Raw genomic sequence first — 14,728 nt, 5'->3', positions numbered from 1 at the left:
TACTGACACTGGGAGACACTACTTTGGAAAAGATCCCTGGTGTTCTCCTTACTGGCTGCAAGTGATAAAGCCTTCCTTCTTCTTCAAAAAAAAAAATGTCTTATCACTAAAGTACTCAATAGATTATCACACATTCAAATGGATTCATAAAAACACCTCTCTCAACATGGTCACATGGGGCTAAATGTGACACCAATTTCCTTAGCCTGATTTGGTACATAATAAATACTGAGTCAGCGCTAGCGAGCATCTTCTGCTTTGGAGATGTTATCTTATACAGCACCTCCTTAAAAAAAAAAAAAAAAACCCTCAAATGCATATAAAGTGAAAGGGAAGTCACTCAGTCGTGTCCGACTCTTTGTGACTCCATGGACTGTAGCCCACCAGGCTTCTCCATCCATGGGGTTTTCCAGGCAAGAATACTGGAGTGGGTTGCCATTTCCTTCTCCAGGGGATCTTCCCCACCCAGGGATCAAACCCAGGTCTCCTGCATTGAAGGCAGACACTTTACCCTCTGAGCCACCAGGGAAGTCCTCAAATGCATATAGGGAGTTCCTTATTTTGGTCTTTCCCCTTCAATTTCCATAAGAAACTACAGCACAAAATGGAGGCTCAGTAGGACAATGTGGAATCAGTAGAGATCTGAGGTCATCTTTATGATTTATCACGTTTTGAAAAGTACAGGTTCTCTTAAAACTTACAAGTTTATGGTTGTTTTCTTTATTTTTCTTTAATGAGAAATGCTTCTGATACGTATTGCAGGTGAACAAATCACAAAATTGACAAATGTTCTAAGTCTTTTACAGTTATGCGAACAAAAAGAATAAGTTATGATCAAACTGGTGTGCATTAGGGTGAGCTTTTCCCTGTACCTGGCTCCTCTGACATGTTCAGAACCATTTCTCCTAATTACTTGTTTTGACTTCTGGCTATGCCTTATCATTATCTACAAATTCAATAAATAGCATACATATTTCATAGTTTAGACTCAATGAATCAGGACAACAGTATTAGAAAAGAAAAAAAAAGCAACAAAATGTTAAGCCTCTTATATTTTTGTTTATATCACTAAGCATCATTTCCAAATTCAGAAATATTTTTTAAAGTATCCCTTTAAAATACACATTTTAAACTATCCAATTACATAAAGCTTGCCACGTTGTTACTCAGATTTGGGAGAGAGACAGTACAGGTTGGGAGAGATTTACAAAATTAAAAAGTGTCTTTTTAAAACCAAAGGAAACATATACACGCATTTCTAAGCACACAGCCTACCGGCCTTTACAGTCTGCTGATAAACACTGATTTTTAAACATTGTATATAAAATTAAATAACATGGAAAAAATAAATATGCTTTATTATATAAACACATAGAAATCTGTACTCCTCAAAATATTCAGATAACACGAGGCTTGGCTGCTTAAAATTGTACTCAGAAAGTATGGTAGTGATATTTACAGTCTTTATTTTTCCTAAAGATAGATGCAGTGAGGTGATAAAACACTGATGTCAGACATTTTCTCTACCTACCTACAGAAGCTGCAAACTTTCATATGAAAATGAGGTAGACACAAATTCATAAATTGACCAGGCAGAAACAAAAGCACAGTTCCTTCGTGAGCCCATAAATTCTCATTATTCAGGTTGACAGGCATTATTCCAAAGCACCTAAAGCAAGGCTCAGAGAACACTTTTAAGTTTGTCAGGAAAAATTCACACAAGCAATTCCTCCTAAGGAAAACCATGGCCTCCAAGGCAGTCAGCAAGCAGATATACCTGTGGTAAGTCGCTTCAATCAGGTCCGATTCTTTGCAATCCTACGGACTATAGCCCACCAGGCTCCTCTGTCCATGGGATTTCCCAGGCAAGAATACTGGAGTGGGTTGCCATGCCCTCCTCCAGGGGATCTTCCTGACCCAGGGATTGAACCCAGGTCTTTTATGTCTCCTGCACTGACAGGCAGGTTGTTTACCACTAGTGCCAATGGGGCAATGCAAAAAGGAAAGCTAGAGGACCATCTTGGACAGATTAGCAACCTTTTCAACTTTTGTTACCTCGAAGTGGCTTACTCTAGAATGCTACAGAGTTTTAACCCACTCCTCACTATAGTTTGACAGCTCTCTTTTCAATTTATCCCTCTAGCCACAGGATGTGTGCATGCAATAGGCAAATCAGTGTTAAGAACCTTATTTCAAAAACAAACATTGCCAAGTCAGAGTGCAAGGACGCATTCAAAACAGGACAGAAAAGACAAAATCTAAGGAAGATGTTTTCAACAATCATGATTCTCAATCTCTGGTGATTTGAGCCAGAACTAACAGTCTTAAAATGGGTACTTGAACCCTACATTCACAGAAGCTTCATTTTAGAGTCTGGAAACTGTGCTAACAGCCATTTGGAGTTTCTTTCCTAAATATTGCTCCTTAGTAACAACTGTTGGACTAAGCTATCTTTATTTCGACCTTGGAAAAGACCTACTCACACAGCAGTAGTTGCTTCTCAACACTATCTCCTGTGTGGGGGTACTCGGGATAAGAAAGCAGCTCGGCCAGAGGGGGACTAATGGCTACCCTTGGTCTCTAATAATCGGCCGGAGGGGGACTAATGGCTACCCTTGGTCTCTAATAAATCTAGTTTGCTTTCTCTTGAAAGCAACATGTTAGCACCTCCAATATAGTTTTTCTTGTTGTTAATGTCACTGTCAGTTACAATGATGAAGCACCATAGAAGTGGCTTATGGCTATCAACACAGTTCACTGAGGTATGCTTCAATTTAGAATTACTAAGAAATGGTACCAAAGCATCCATAAAAATCAACATACAAGTAAAATACAAATCCTACCATAAGAATCTGAAAGGCTGCCCTTACATAATTTAAGTCATATATTACAAATGGATCTATTTAAATAAAATGCTTTTGATTTAGTTGATTTTCAAAAATCACCATGAAAAGTCTTGTAAAAGTGGCCTTGCTCCCATGCTGCAGAGGCATTTGAATATACATCTGAATAATGATTACTTTATAAAGGAAGTGCTAAAATCATATAGGCAGCAAAAGCATTTTCAAAATCCACGTATTTGCTTTGGTGCATTACAGAGCATTTAGAATCTCTCTCTCCTTTTCGCTGTGTGTTGGAGAAAACTATGTGCAGCCCCAAGAACAAGAACTATAATAAGAAAAACTTAAAGTCTTTAGTTAAATTATTTAGAAGATCATGTTTTAAAATTTAAGCATTTAAACTCTTAAAGTATCTACGGGAGAGGGTGGTGATCCAGTGTAAAAGAAATTAAACTGTGTTTAGAAAGTGTTCAAGAAAGAGAATGCCATGGTAACTAATATATATATATATGATATAATATATTGTATATATACTACATACAATATATAATGTATAATAATAATATATTATTATATTATATATACACACATATTCTGAGGGTTAGGAGATGCTTTTTGGTGAATATTAAAGAAACAAAACTTTTTGGAGAGCTACTATATATTTTGATATATACTAAAGTGTGGTGTTGGTGTTGGCTGAGTGAGTGAAAAGATGAAACTATAATGGGCTCAAGAGGGAAAATTTCATGAAAAATAACATGTAACAGGTGACTTAGGGAAGCTGGAATGTCAGAAGATGCTCTTGACATTCTAAGGTTATTTCTGATCTTTTTCGAAACGTTCATTTAGGGAGAATGCCAGTATTGCAGACAAAATACTCTGGGTGAACAATACATCTGAACTGCCCTTGAATAAAATCCTTACAGCCCAGATAAATAGTACTACTTGAGATAATGCGCTAATTCTTCTAGATTTCTACTTAACACAGAGTACAGTAGTTATGCAGCTAGTATTCTACTTATAGATACAATCTCCAACCTTGAAACCTTTGACCCTTAGAAGTATCAACAGATTAGTAGCCATGTCAGATCAGTTAATCTGCTCTTTAGTTGCTTTCAGGAATGGTTAAGGTTTTTTCTCAGAACCCTATAGAACAAGAAAAGGCTTTTGGATATGAATTCACATAATATTAATTCAGCTTCAGTGCAATTAATGCATTCACAGGAAAGTTTACTCTATTTACATGAAACAACCCTAATGGCTCCATACCTGTGGCACCATTTAGCCACAGTATTGTTTTGACACAGCTGATCCTTCTGTTTGCCAAGATTTGCCCCAGAAGTTTGCATAGTATTTATAGAGCCAAATCTGTCTCACAATGGTGTTTAAAAGCAGATGACAAAGGAAGCCTAGGACCAAAGGAAAAACCGGTCTCAAACGGGCTTTGTGTCTTGATAGGAGAGACAACATTTTAGATGCCTTGAATGGCATCAGGTCACTGAGTCCACTGTTTGTCTTTGGAATTTTCCAAATGATTTCACTTGATTTTATGGGCACAGCCTTTTTGGCGATTGTGTTGAGAGCTGTACCCGAGTCACACAGGCAAAGTATAGTCACTGAATCAAAAATTGCTTTGGCCTCAATAAGCAGGTATCTTCCCGCCAAAGTCAATACCACCAGCTTTGAAAAGGAAAGAATATCTGCTTCTGAGTTGTCTGCTTAAATCACTGTGGAGTTTAAAAATGGCACGGAGTTTCTTAAAAAAAGAAAAATACACACAAACATATATAGTCTAGTTCTAGGAAAGGATGCTACTTTTTGGCATTGGCAAAAGGCCTGTATGAGGTACACGTATCCTGTAAAGTCACTTTGGCAATATCATTTAAAAAAATGAATTTTGTTGAATGTCAATATGAAGAAAAGAACAGACTGTGTATAGTACAGTTCCAGGGATGCCCTTGTGAGGAGGACAATCTGTCTCAAAGGAGTGACCCAGAGCACCTTGGAATTGGAGTGTTAGTTTTAGTTAGCAAACATGAATAGTTAGGGCCGTACCGAACTCCAAGGGCCAGCACTCCAGGCAGCATCTTGAGGACAAGCGTGTGTATTACACTGTTCTCGATCTGGAGGCTTGTCAAGAATTTCACAGCTCAGATCCGGAAATCGTTCCCCGCTGGGCCTCTGACAGACAACCAGCCTTGTTCTCAAGCCTCCACCACACAGCTTAGTACACTGAAAGAAGAGAAAGGAAGGCTGCAGTTATTCTGTCTGAACAGCCAGTGGCAAATTTTCTTTCCCCATGAGAAAAATGTTTTAGCCAAGATAGATTATGGCACCAGGCAAGATAAGCCGATAGGCAGAACGAAGCTCAATTACCAAAAGTATACATACAGCAGACTGGAGTCCTGTCCTTTCATGCTGTGGTGTGTGTGTCAGTCGCTCAGTTGTGTCCGACTCTTTGTGACCCCATGGACTGTAGCCTGTCAGGCTCTTCAGTCCATGCGATTTCCCAGGCAAGAATACTGGAGTGGGCATCCACTCCCTTCTCCAGGGATCCTCCCGACCCAGAGTTTGAACCTGGGTCTCCCGCATTGAGGGATGATTCTTTACCATCTGAGACACCAGGGAAGCCCCCTTTCATGGTAGCTATTGTTTATTAAGCATTTGCTCTTCATCTGTACTAAATGCTTATATATATGTTATCTCATCAAGAGGAGAGTGTAATTATATGGGGCAACTGAGTTTAAGAGAGCATAACTTCATTAAGGTCAATTCAGCAGCAGGTGTCCAGGATAAGATTACAGCCTTTTCTTTCAGGTATTCAAAACCCAAATCAAAGAAACAGATAAAAATCTAAAAACCACTTAGTACCAAATCAAGGATATAATGACTGAGCTGGTCTCTTTTCTGGCAACCTCTAGGAAGTTGTCACCAACCTCTTGGCTATTCTGTGACTCCAGTCTCCGTAGACCTTTCTGACGTCCAAATATTTTATGCTATCTCTGAATCTGAGGATAATGATGCATTCCCCCAGGATGAGTCAACAGTGTGGTGGGAATGCTGGATACAGTTCTGACTGTTGGCTGGACCCACGCTTCTTAGGCAGGAACAAGTTGTATTTCTTGGACAGTACCATGGAGCTCACATCCAGGAACACTGACTGTTCCCCTGCTGTGTCAAGGCCAGATCTCCCATGGAATTTGGAATGATCTGGTCTGTGCTGACAGCCAGCATCCCAGCAAATGCGTGTACTCTCCTGGCTTTAATCCAATTACAGAAGCTTACGCACAGGCCCCATGGGACAGAGCTTTATGAGGAGTTTCAGGAAACCCACAATATATGTGTCTCCAAACCTGACTTCCCTTTCCGGTCTTTCAGCAAAGCCCTCCAGAATGACGTACTATCAACAAAGGTTAACAAAACTCTGTTATGACTGCCTATGACTACTAGGTTACGTGAATGAAAGCATGAAATGTGGACACGGGACTTCGATTAGCCAGGGGTGTAGACTAACATGGCCTTCCATCTCATGTGTCTCTGTTCCCCTCTTGGTGGGCATAGGGGGCCTCCATGATGTTAATCTTTGTGTTTTATTTTATAAATTTTATAGTCAAGATAGAACAACTCAACAAACTCTAAGTATGTGTTCTCCCTGTAGATTCGAGTAGAAATATATACTCTTTAATTAAATACAAAACAAAAAACATCTAAGTCCTACACATGATAGTGGCTTAAAACCCCATTCAATAATATAGTCATACTAATGATAATTATTATTAGTAGTAATAATACTGATTATCATTATTATAATAGCAGCTAACTATGATTGAAGGCTACAGGCTAGGTTTTGACGTGCACTATCTCATATAGCATGAATATTATGAAGCGGGTGCCATTATTTATTCTCATGTACAGATGAGAATACAGATATTTGGCAAAGTTATATTATTTGTCAAAGCCACAAAGCTTGTAAGAGCCAGGGCTGGGACGGGGGCCCAGTTTTGTCTGCTCCAAATATTCTACAGCCTTTCATCAATCATAGCTGACAGTCCTTTTTTTATTATTATTAATTTTTATTGGCATGTAGCTGCTTTACAATTAGTAGTCAAAAGCAGTAGCTTTTGTGTTAGTTTCTGTTGTACAATGGAATGAATCAGTTATATGTTTACATATATCCCCTCTTTTTTGGATTTCCTTCCTATTTAGGTCATTACAGAGCACTGAGTAGAGTTCCCTGTGCTCTACAGTAGGTTCTCATTAGCTATCTATTTTATACATAGTAGTGTATACACGTCAATCCCAATCTCCCAATTCTTCCTCCCTACTCCCCCTTGGTATCCATTCATTTGTTCTCTACACCTGTGTCTCTATTTTCATAGCAAGCAATTCTTAAAAGGTTAAGAGCTGAAGAATTTCATTATTTGAGACTATACAGCTAATTATTCACTTCTATGATTACAATGCATCACCTCTGACAAGAATAACAGCTCCTAATCCCTGATGAACAACAGCTGGTTCATTACGAATTTGAAATACTGGGAGACACAACGCCATGAGAACAATGGTGTACCACAAACACCTCCAAATTATGAAGATGGCAAAACTTCCATTGATTAATTTAACACACATTTCCAGTCACTTTAAAAGCACCCATGTTTTAATCAGCAGAGGTTTACATTTTAAACTAACATTATCTGTATTCTTTCCTAACTTATCTCTCCTATGTAGTCAAGCCATTTCTATATGGTAATAAATGCACTTTTAAAATAGTCCATAATTAAGATAGATCTCCTAGTTAATCTGAAATCAAGAAGCTTTAACTAGAGCCAGTTCTTCTTCCTTCATATAAACTATGAACAACAGCACTGTTTGGTATTTGTTTTTTCCCAAAGGATGTATAAGTGGAGTTTGCGCTCACCTCTCCCCAGCTGCCATAAGCCCACTGAGGGCAAGGGCCAGATTCGCAGGCTCTGTGCTCATCAGGTTTGATTCTCTCCACGCAGTCGTTGGCAGTGTATCCGTTCTCATCCTGACACACAACAACACGCCGCTGGGACCCACCAGCACAGGTACTGGAACACTGAACACAGCAGACATTGGTCAGCAGGTTAATCCCCACCTCAGGCTCCACCTCGAGGACCCAGAAAGCAGCTGGCTCAAGGGTCAGAGACAAATGTGGCAGAAACCACTCTCAAGTCGTCCACAATGGACAGAATGCAATCCTGAGCGTCTCCCTTTCACGCAGCTGCTTAATGTTCAGGTCTTAGCAATATTTGGAGGGCAGAAACACAACTTCCCCCTTGTGCATGTTAGGTCTCAGTAGGTGTTTAGCAACTGCCTAATGAGTGATCATGTCTTGTGATTTCCAGAGCAATCCGATTCATCCTCTGCAACTCTGAGAGGTGCAGGCGTACTGACTGACACCACAGTCTACTGGGAAATTCTTTTTCTTTTCAAAACTGCTAGCACTTATTTAGAACCAACATTTAACCTCCCTTTCAACACAGGGGTCAAATCACTTGCTTAAGGAATTGCCAGTTGTTTGAAATTAAGCTTCTATACTAATTCCTTCAATTATCCAAGGAAAGCATCATGGAATGTCACTTACATATCATTTCCTTGCAGCTAACATTCCCTTCTCTCCCTTCACTTTAAAAGCCTCTACTTTCGTAGCTAATGTAGCGAGATTTGTTTTTCTTCTTTATTCTTATTCCCCAATGAACTTGAATTCCATATTGACAAACTTCTCTTCAGGTGCATGAGCCCAGCCATGTCTCTCATGGTTGTCACAGAATTATGTTCAGCCTTCAGCTTATTTCCCACACAAGCTTCTCATAGCTCTCTTATTTATCTGCATCGTGAGTGTTTTTTTTTTTCCTCTTTTTTCCATTTTTTCCTTATCTTTTGAAACCCGATGTGTTTGCTAGTCTCCTTCACTCTGACCCTTAACTTGTAAAATCTGTTTGCCTGTAAAAAAACCATCAAGTCCTCTAAGCAGTGCAATTCTCACAACTTATCAAGTCTCAAACTGTATTTGCAACAGTTTTGAGTTACAGGTTCCAAAGGTTGATAGGTGCTATCAAACTCCAGCTCAAACTAGTGTTATTTAAAAATAACTGTAAATACTGCTCGTTGCTGGTCACCTTCTATATAAAGATGTGAAGAAGTTTTTTACTTATTGTACTGGACTTTAGTTCAATTTCCCTGCCAATGTTGGTAAAATTATGAATGATTTTCAAATATACTGAGCTTAATTTTTTAAATGCAGAGCAGGATAATAGATTTATTAATTCTGTCTGAGCAATTATTTAGGAGATTTTTGATTTAACAAAATCCCACCTCTATTCTCTGAGGGTTCTGTTATACTTACTCTAAACTTAAAAATACTTGTTTTCTACTTTTAAACAGCTTAGTACACAAGAAACACAGAGAACTATTATTTTAGTTGGCTTTGTTTGGGGCCAAGAATTTGAAATCTTAGGAAGGACCTTCAATAGTATAAAGAGATTTGGAATATATATTTTGGCCCTTGGATTTTTCCTTTGATAATAAAATCTTGATTCATTTGTTTATTATCTCACCTGTGTTATTGTCCCCAATAAAATGATAAGTCTCCTCAGAACTTCAATATCATACTTGTATCCCTAGTAGGTTCCACAGTGCTGGTCACATGATTAGAGTTTCTGGAAGGAATAGTTTCATAAACCACAGGCTATCCTCCCTTCAATATGGCTGAGTGGAGCAAGGAAGGACAACAGATCCAGGGTCAGCTTAATGCATTGGCTGCCCAGTGACCAGTCCAATGCTTCCTACAGAGAATCTGACCAGAGACAGAGCTCAGCTGGGGGCCAAGCAATTGCCCAGCACAGTCTAGAACTCGCACTGCACCATTCTAGACCCAGGGTCAGCCAGGGTCTTTATACTCCCATATCAAGGTGAAATATTGTACATGATCTTTCTCCAGGTCCAATTTTGCCACATTTTTTTTTTTTTTTTTTAATTAATAGGGATTCTTCATTCCATTCCCATGTTGCAGAATTTCACTCTGGACTACTTTTGTTAACAATTTTCCTATCCTCTTCAGACAACATATTTTCCTAGGTAAACATTCCTTTGAACAAACCCTGTATCTATCATCGACACTCTACAAAACAAGAGAGAATGGCCATTAGGGAAGCAAGAGATGATGGACATCTGTTTGTTTTTTTTTAACCTGCCTCGTATATTTCCCATTGATATCTGGCAGGCTGGATTTTCCTTTAAGAAATCCATCAATGGACCTCACCTTAGTGGGACTGTATTTTTGGGGGGCCATGCCATGCCATATGCAGGATCTTAGTTCCCTGACCAGGGATCGAACCTGTGCCCCTGCAGTGGAAGTGCGGAGTCTCAATCACTGGACTACCAGGGAAGTCCCAGTGGGACTATTTTTTAAGAAGTTCTACACTTTCCTGATCAAGGAGTAAGTAGAACTGGCTGAGCCAATCAGACTTTCCTGGGAATTTGAATCCTGAGCAGAGCAACCCAAGGGTGGTTCAGAGTGAAAAGGGTTCATTAAGATAGACACTTCTTAAAGAAATGATCTTACAGATATTGTTCCATCTAGACTGGCAAACCACAGCCTCGGGGCCAAATCCAGCCTGCCAGCTGCATTTATAACTAAAGCTTTGTGGGAACACAGCCATGTCCACTTGTTTACATTTTGTCTATGCCTGCTTTTGTGCTAAGACAGCAGAGTCTGTTAGTTGCAACAGAGACTGTATGGTCCACACGGCTGAAAATATTATCTGGCCCTTTGCAGAAAAAATTTACCAACCCTCAATGAGATCCCTGAAGATGCTCTGGGCTCAGTCTCTACTGGGGCTAAATGAACAGTTTTGCTTTCCCTTGAAAGAACCAGTTCCTTTTCTTTTGCTTGCAACCAGAGACCCCTAGTCGCTAACACTGAAAATCTCATAGAAGGTTTGAGTTTACACAAACACATCTGGAAAATGAAGTTCTGATTCCAGAATCTACTGAAAATGCTAGATTCCCGTTCTCTAGTGTTCATAATTCTCTGCTGCCTTTCCTGCTGTTGCAGGCAGGAAGAATCAAGCATCCCAAACCACGAAGAGAGGTATAAGCATGCCACACACTCCTGGGAGTAAGTCAGGCACATCAAGCAAGAGCTGAAAAATCTCATCATCCACCTTCAGCCTCACTTAACTTAGAAAAAAAAAAAAAAAAATCCCCAAACAAAAAACAGGCACAATGAGGAGAAGAATGGTATTGCCCATTGCTGCAAAAAGGTTACTTAATCCTCCTTAATTGGGAACTCTGCCCAAGGGCAGAATCATTCAATCTTAAAGGAATGCATTATCCACAAATGTAGTCCTAAATCAGAATAGCTTTCAATTTTTTTTAAGTTCTAATTTTATCATTAGAATACACATGTTTGAGCTGTGAATTTTTTCAACTAGAAAAATCATGGGACACTCAGTGATGACCTCGCTTGATCACTCTTTAATTTCATAGAACCCAAATTTCTTCTAACCCAGGCAAAAGAAGCTTCAAAGTGGAAAGTAAGGGAGGAGAATGAGGTGGTGAAGGTCCTGGGCAGATGTTCTGCTTACAATCAAGAGGTCCAGTGTATAAAACCCATAAGGGCCATCAACATCACAGGAAAGTAAGCCTAATTCATTGAAACATAACCATGGTGGAAAACTGACCAGTTCCTTCTAAAGCTTTTTAGTCCAGAAATAATTAAACACGGTTAGCAGTACTAGAAGGAAACAAATAATAAACAATTAAAAAGAAGACTTCATGAGAGATTAATAAACACCAAACTCCCCAAACCTCCCCCAGGATCTCCTGCTGCCCTACCCTTCCTGTAGCTCCTTTAGACATGTCCAGTATTCCAGAATATAATTATTTTTTGGAAAACTATTCAGTAAAAATTTCTAGAACTTTTGAGAGCATATTTTTCCTTTGAATGTTAAATACTATTTGTCAAGTTCTTTCTAGTTTGAAGGATAAAGATAATGATAACAATAATCATCAACATTTAATTTTCACTCTATGGCTGGGAGAGTGTGAAACAGTATTTGCATTGCTTGATTTAATTCTTACAACAACCCAACAAAGTCACCACTATCATTAACTTTGTTTTAGCGATGATGAAACAGGCTCACATTGGAAAGGGGACCAGCTGAAGACCCTAAAATTGGAAAGTGCAAGTCCTTGGATCAAACAGAGGCAACTTCTCTCAAAGCCTTTGCAGTTAACCATTGAGTTAATGGTATTTTTCCTCTAAGCACAGATTTTACCCGGCTGAGTGTTTCTCTCCTAATCCGCTACTACAAATGGCATAGCAAATGTGCCACTTTAAGACTGCACTCATCTGGAAAATAGCAAGAAGGAAAATGACTTTCATTAAAAATTTCCTTTCAGAAAAGTTCTTCTGCCCTTTGAATTTTCCTTCAGGTAAGGAGGAGCCGTCTGCCAGCTCCAGGATCAATCATCATGGCCTTCACAGTACCTTCTAGGAAGCTGCCTGATCAAGTCACCCAGCAGTGACACCCCCTGCTCCACCTGGTTAGAGGTTAAGGTAGCTTAGAGTCTCAAGTGACACCCCTTCCGGGACTACAATTAACCCCAACAAATGAAAAGTGCACATCAATCCCTCCTGAGATAAAGATGTTCCAGAGGTGTTTCTAGTCTGCTTCTCTCTGAGCATTATATCAAGTGAAAGAGAAGAAGGCAAATTCGAGAAAGACTTGAGGGAATACTCACCGCTCCCCAGGGGCCTGTCCTCCACTGATTTCCTCCGAGCACGTGGGTGCGGCTAGGGCTGATGCTCCTGGGGTGATAGTCCTCATTCAGGAAAGGGTTCTGAGAAAGGTCTGTGTCTGGGGTCCACTGAGGGCATGGTGACATGGAACAGTCCTGGTCAGTTTCTGGGATATAATCTGGGTCGCACTCACTTTGATCGATCACGTGGTCACTGTAGTTGACACAGACCACTTGCCGGGTCGTCCTACCTTGCCCACATGTCACGGAGCACTACATTGGATATTCAGAAAGGGAAAGAGAAAGGATATTCAGCCAGTTGCTCAGGCCAAAAAACCTGGCATATATCCTAGTGGCTCAGATGGTAAAGAATCTGCCTGCACTGTGGGAGACCCGATTTTCATCCCTGGGTTGGGAAGGTCACCTGGGGAAGGGAATGGCTACCCACTCCAGTATTCTTGCCTGGAGAATCCCATGAAGAGAGGAGCCTAGAGGGCTGCAGTCCATGGGGTTACAAAGAGTCAGACATGAGTGAGTGACTAACACTTTCACTTTTCACATTCCATTCTCTCCCCTTTTATTCCCACCACAAGGCCATTTCATGGAGAATGCCTGTTGTGTATATTCAAAATACACCCCCAATCAGCCACTTCCCATCATCTCTGCCATTGCCTCCCTGGTCCAGGCCACCACCTTCCCCTGCCAGGACTACTGCAGTGGCCTTTCAGCTGGGGACCTATTTGTAATCTTGATGCCTTCACCCACAATCCAAGTCTGTTATCCACAGATATGTTAACCATATCATAAACCATGACCCTTGCGAACAAAACTCAGATCATGTCATTCATCTAGTGACTGCCCAATTCACTGTGAGTCATGTCCAGAGTCCTTTCCTGGACCTGGTAGGCCCTTCATGATGTGGTCACTGGCTACCTTTCTGACACATCTCTTTTTATTCCCTATACACTGCACTTCAGCCCCACTGACCTTATGGATGTTTTTTGACTAGGCCAAGAACATCCCAATCTCAGGGTCTTTGCAGCTACTCTACTTTCCGTTGCACAACACAAGATATCCATGTGGCTCACTGCTTCACTTCATGTAAGTGCTGGCCAGTGCAATGTGGGGACTTTTCTGACTACCTTGTCTAAAAGCACATCATCTCCTTCTCTCCGCCATCACTGTGCTTGACCTTTTTTCTAGTACTTATCAGTATCTGGTGCTGTATCATATATTTATATCATTATTTGCTCATTGACTGGAATTGCCACTGTCATGATCTTCATAAAGGCAAGGACTTTCTTATTTGTCAGTCACTGCCCTTTCTTGGAGAAGGCAATAGCAACCCACTCCAGTACTCTTGCCTGGAAAATCCCATGGATGGAGGAGCCTGGTGGGCTGCAGTCCATGGGGTCGCTAAGAGTCGGACATGACTGAGCGACTTCACTTTCACTTTTCACTTTCATGCACTGGAGAAGAAAATGGCAACCCACTTCAGTGTTCTTGCCTGGAGAATCCCAGGGATGGCAGAGCCTGGTGGGCTGCCATCTATGGGGTCGCACAGAATCGGACACGACTGAAGCGACTTAGCAGCAGCAGCAGCCCTTTCTTAGTAAGTTTGACAAATACCTGGTGAGTAGACTGATGGATGTGATAGACATCTGTGTGTGTATATTTGGAAGCTCAGGGCATGAAGAGTGAGGTTATCTACAACTGAGCACCTTCTTCATTCTAAGCATTTAATAGACAGACTCTCAAACAATCCTTATAATCTATATTATAAGCTATTCTTTTTTGCCTCTTTTAAGAGCAGAAGAAACTGAAGTTCAAGGATTTACACCAGACTGCTCAAGGTCATGCAGCCAGTTAACATCAAGGTCTGGATGTTTACACAGCTTTCTCTGGACCCAAAGATTTGGATTTTCACAGATTTGGATTTTCTTTCAGATTTCACATATGTATTAATGGTGTTTATTGAGATATTCACCTCCATTCTCTTCACCTATCCTGAGCTTTGGATTTCCTGGACTCAGAAGCTTTTTGCAAGGCAGAAAGCAGCAGCTACCTGAAGACAAAGGCTTTTTCTATTTTTATAAAAGTCCACAGGTGATTCCCAGTGT

The 14,728-nt window shown here is 40.4% G+C and overlaps 1 protein-coding gene across 3 annotated transcripts in view; it reads right to left on the bottom strand.

The window, feature by feature from the left end:
* ADAMTS9 (ADAM metallopeptidase with thrombospondin type 1 motif 9) overlaps positions 1 to 14,728 on the bottom strand; it is a 161,484-nt gene that overhangs the window by 62,679 nt on the left and 84,077 nt on the right. For all 3 annotated transcript variants that reach the window (XM_044933473.2, XM_044933475.2, XM_044933474.2), the window contains exons 26-28: positions 12,612 to 12,881; positions 7,759 to 7,920; positions 4,896 to 5,072 (exon numbers count right to left, since the gene is read on the bottom strand). In XM_044933473.2, the coding sequence (XP_044789408.2) occupies positions 4,896 to 5,072; positions 7,759 to 7,920; positions 12,612 to 12,881 (609 nt within the window). The remainder of the gene's footprint in view (positions 1 to 4,895; positions 5,073 to 7,758; positions 7,921 to 12,611; positions 12,882 to 14,728) is intronic.

Source organism: Bubalus bubalis, chromosome 21 (assembly GCF_019923935.1).
Source record: "Bubalus bubalis isolate 160015118507 breed Murrah chromosome 21, NDDB_SH_1, whole genome shotgun sequence".
In the NCBI taxonomy this organism is placed as follows: Eukaryota; Metazoa; Chordata; class Mammalia; order Artiodactyla; family Bovidae; genus Bubalus; species Bubalus bubalis.
Note: the sequence above shows the minus strand (reverse complement) of the source record. Positions and strands in the feature narration are given on the sequence as shown.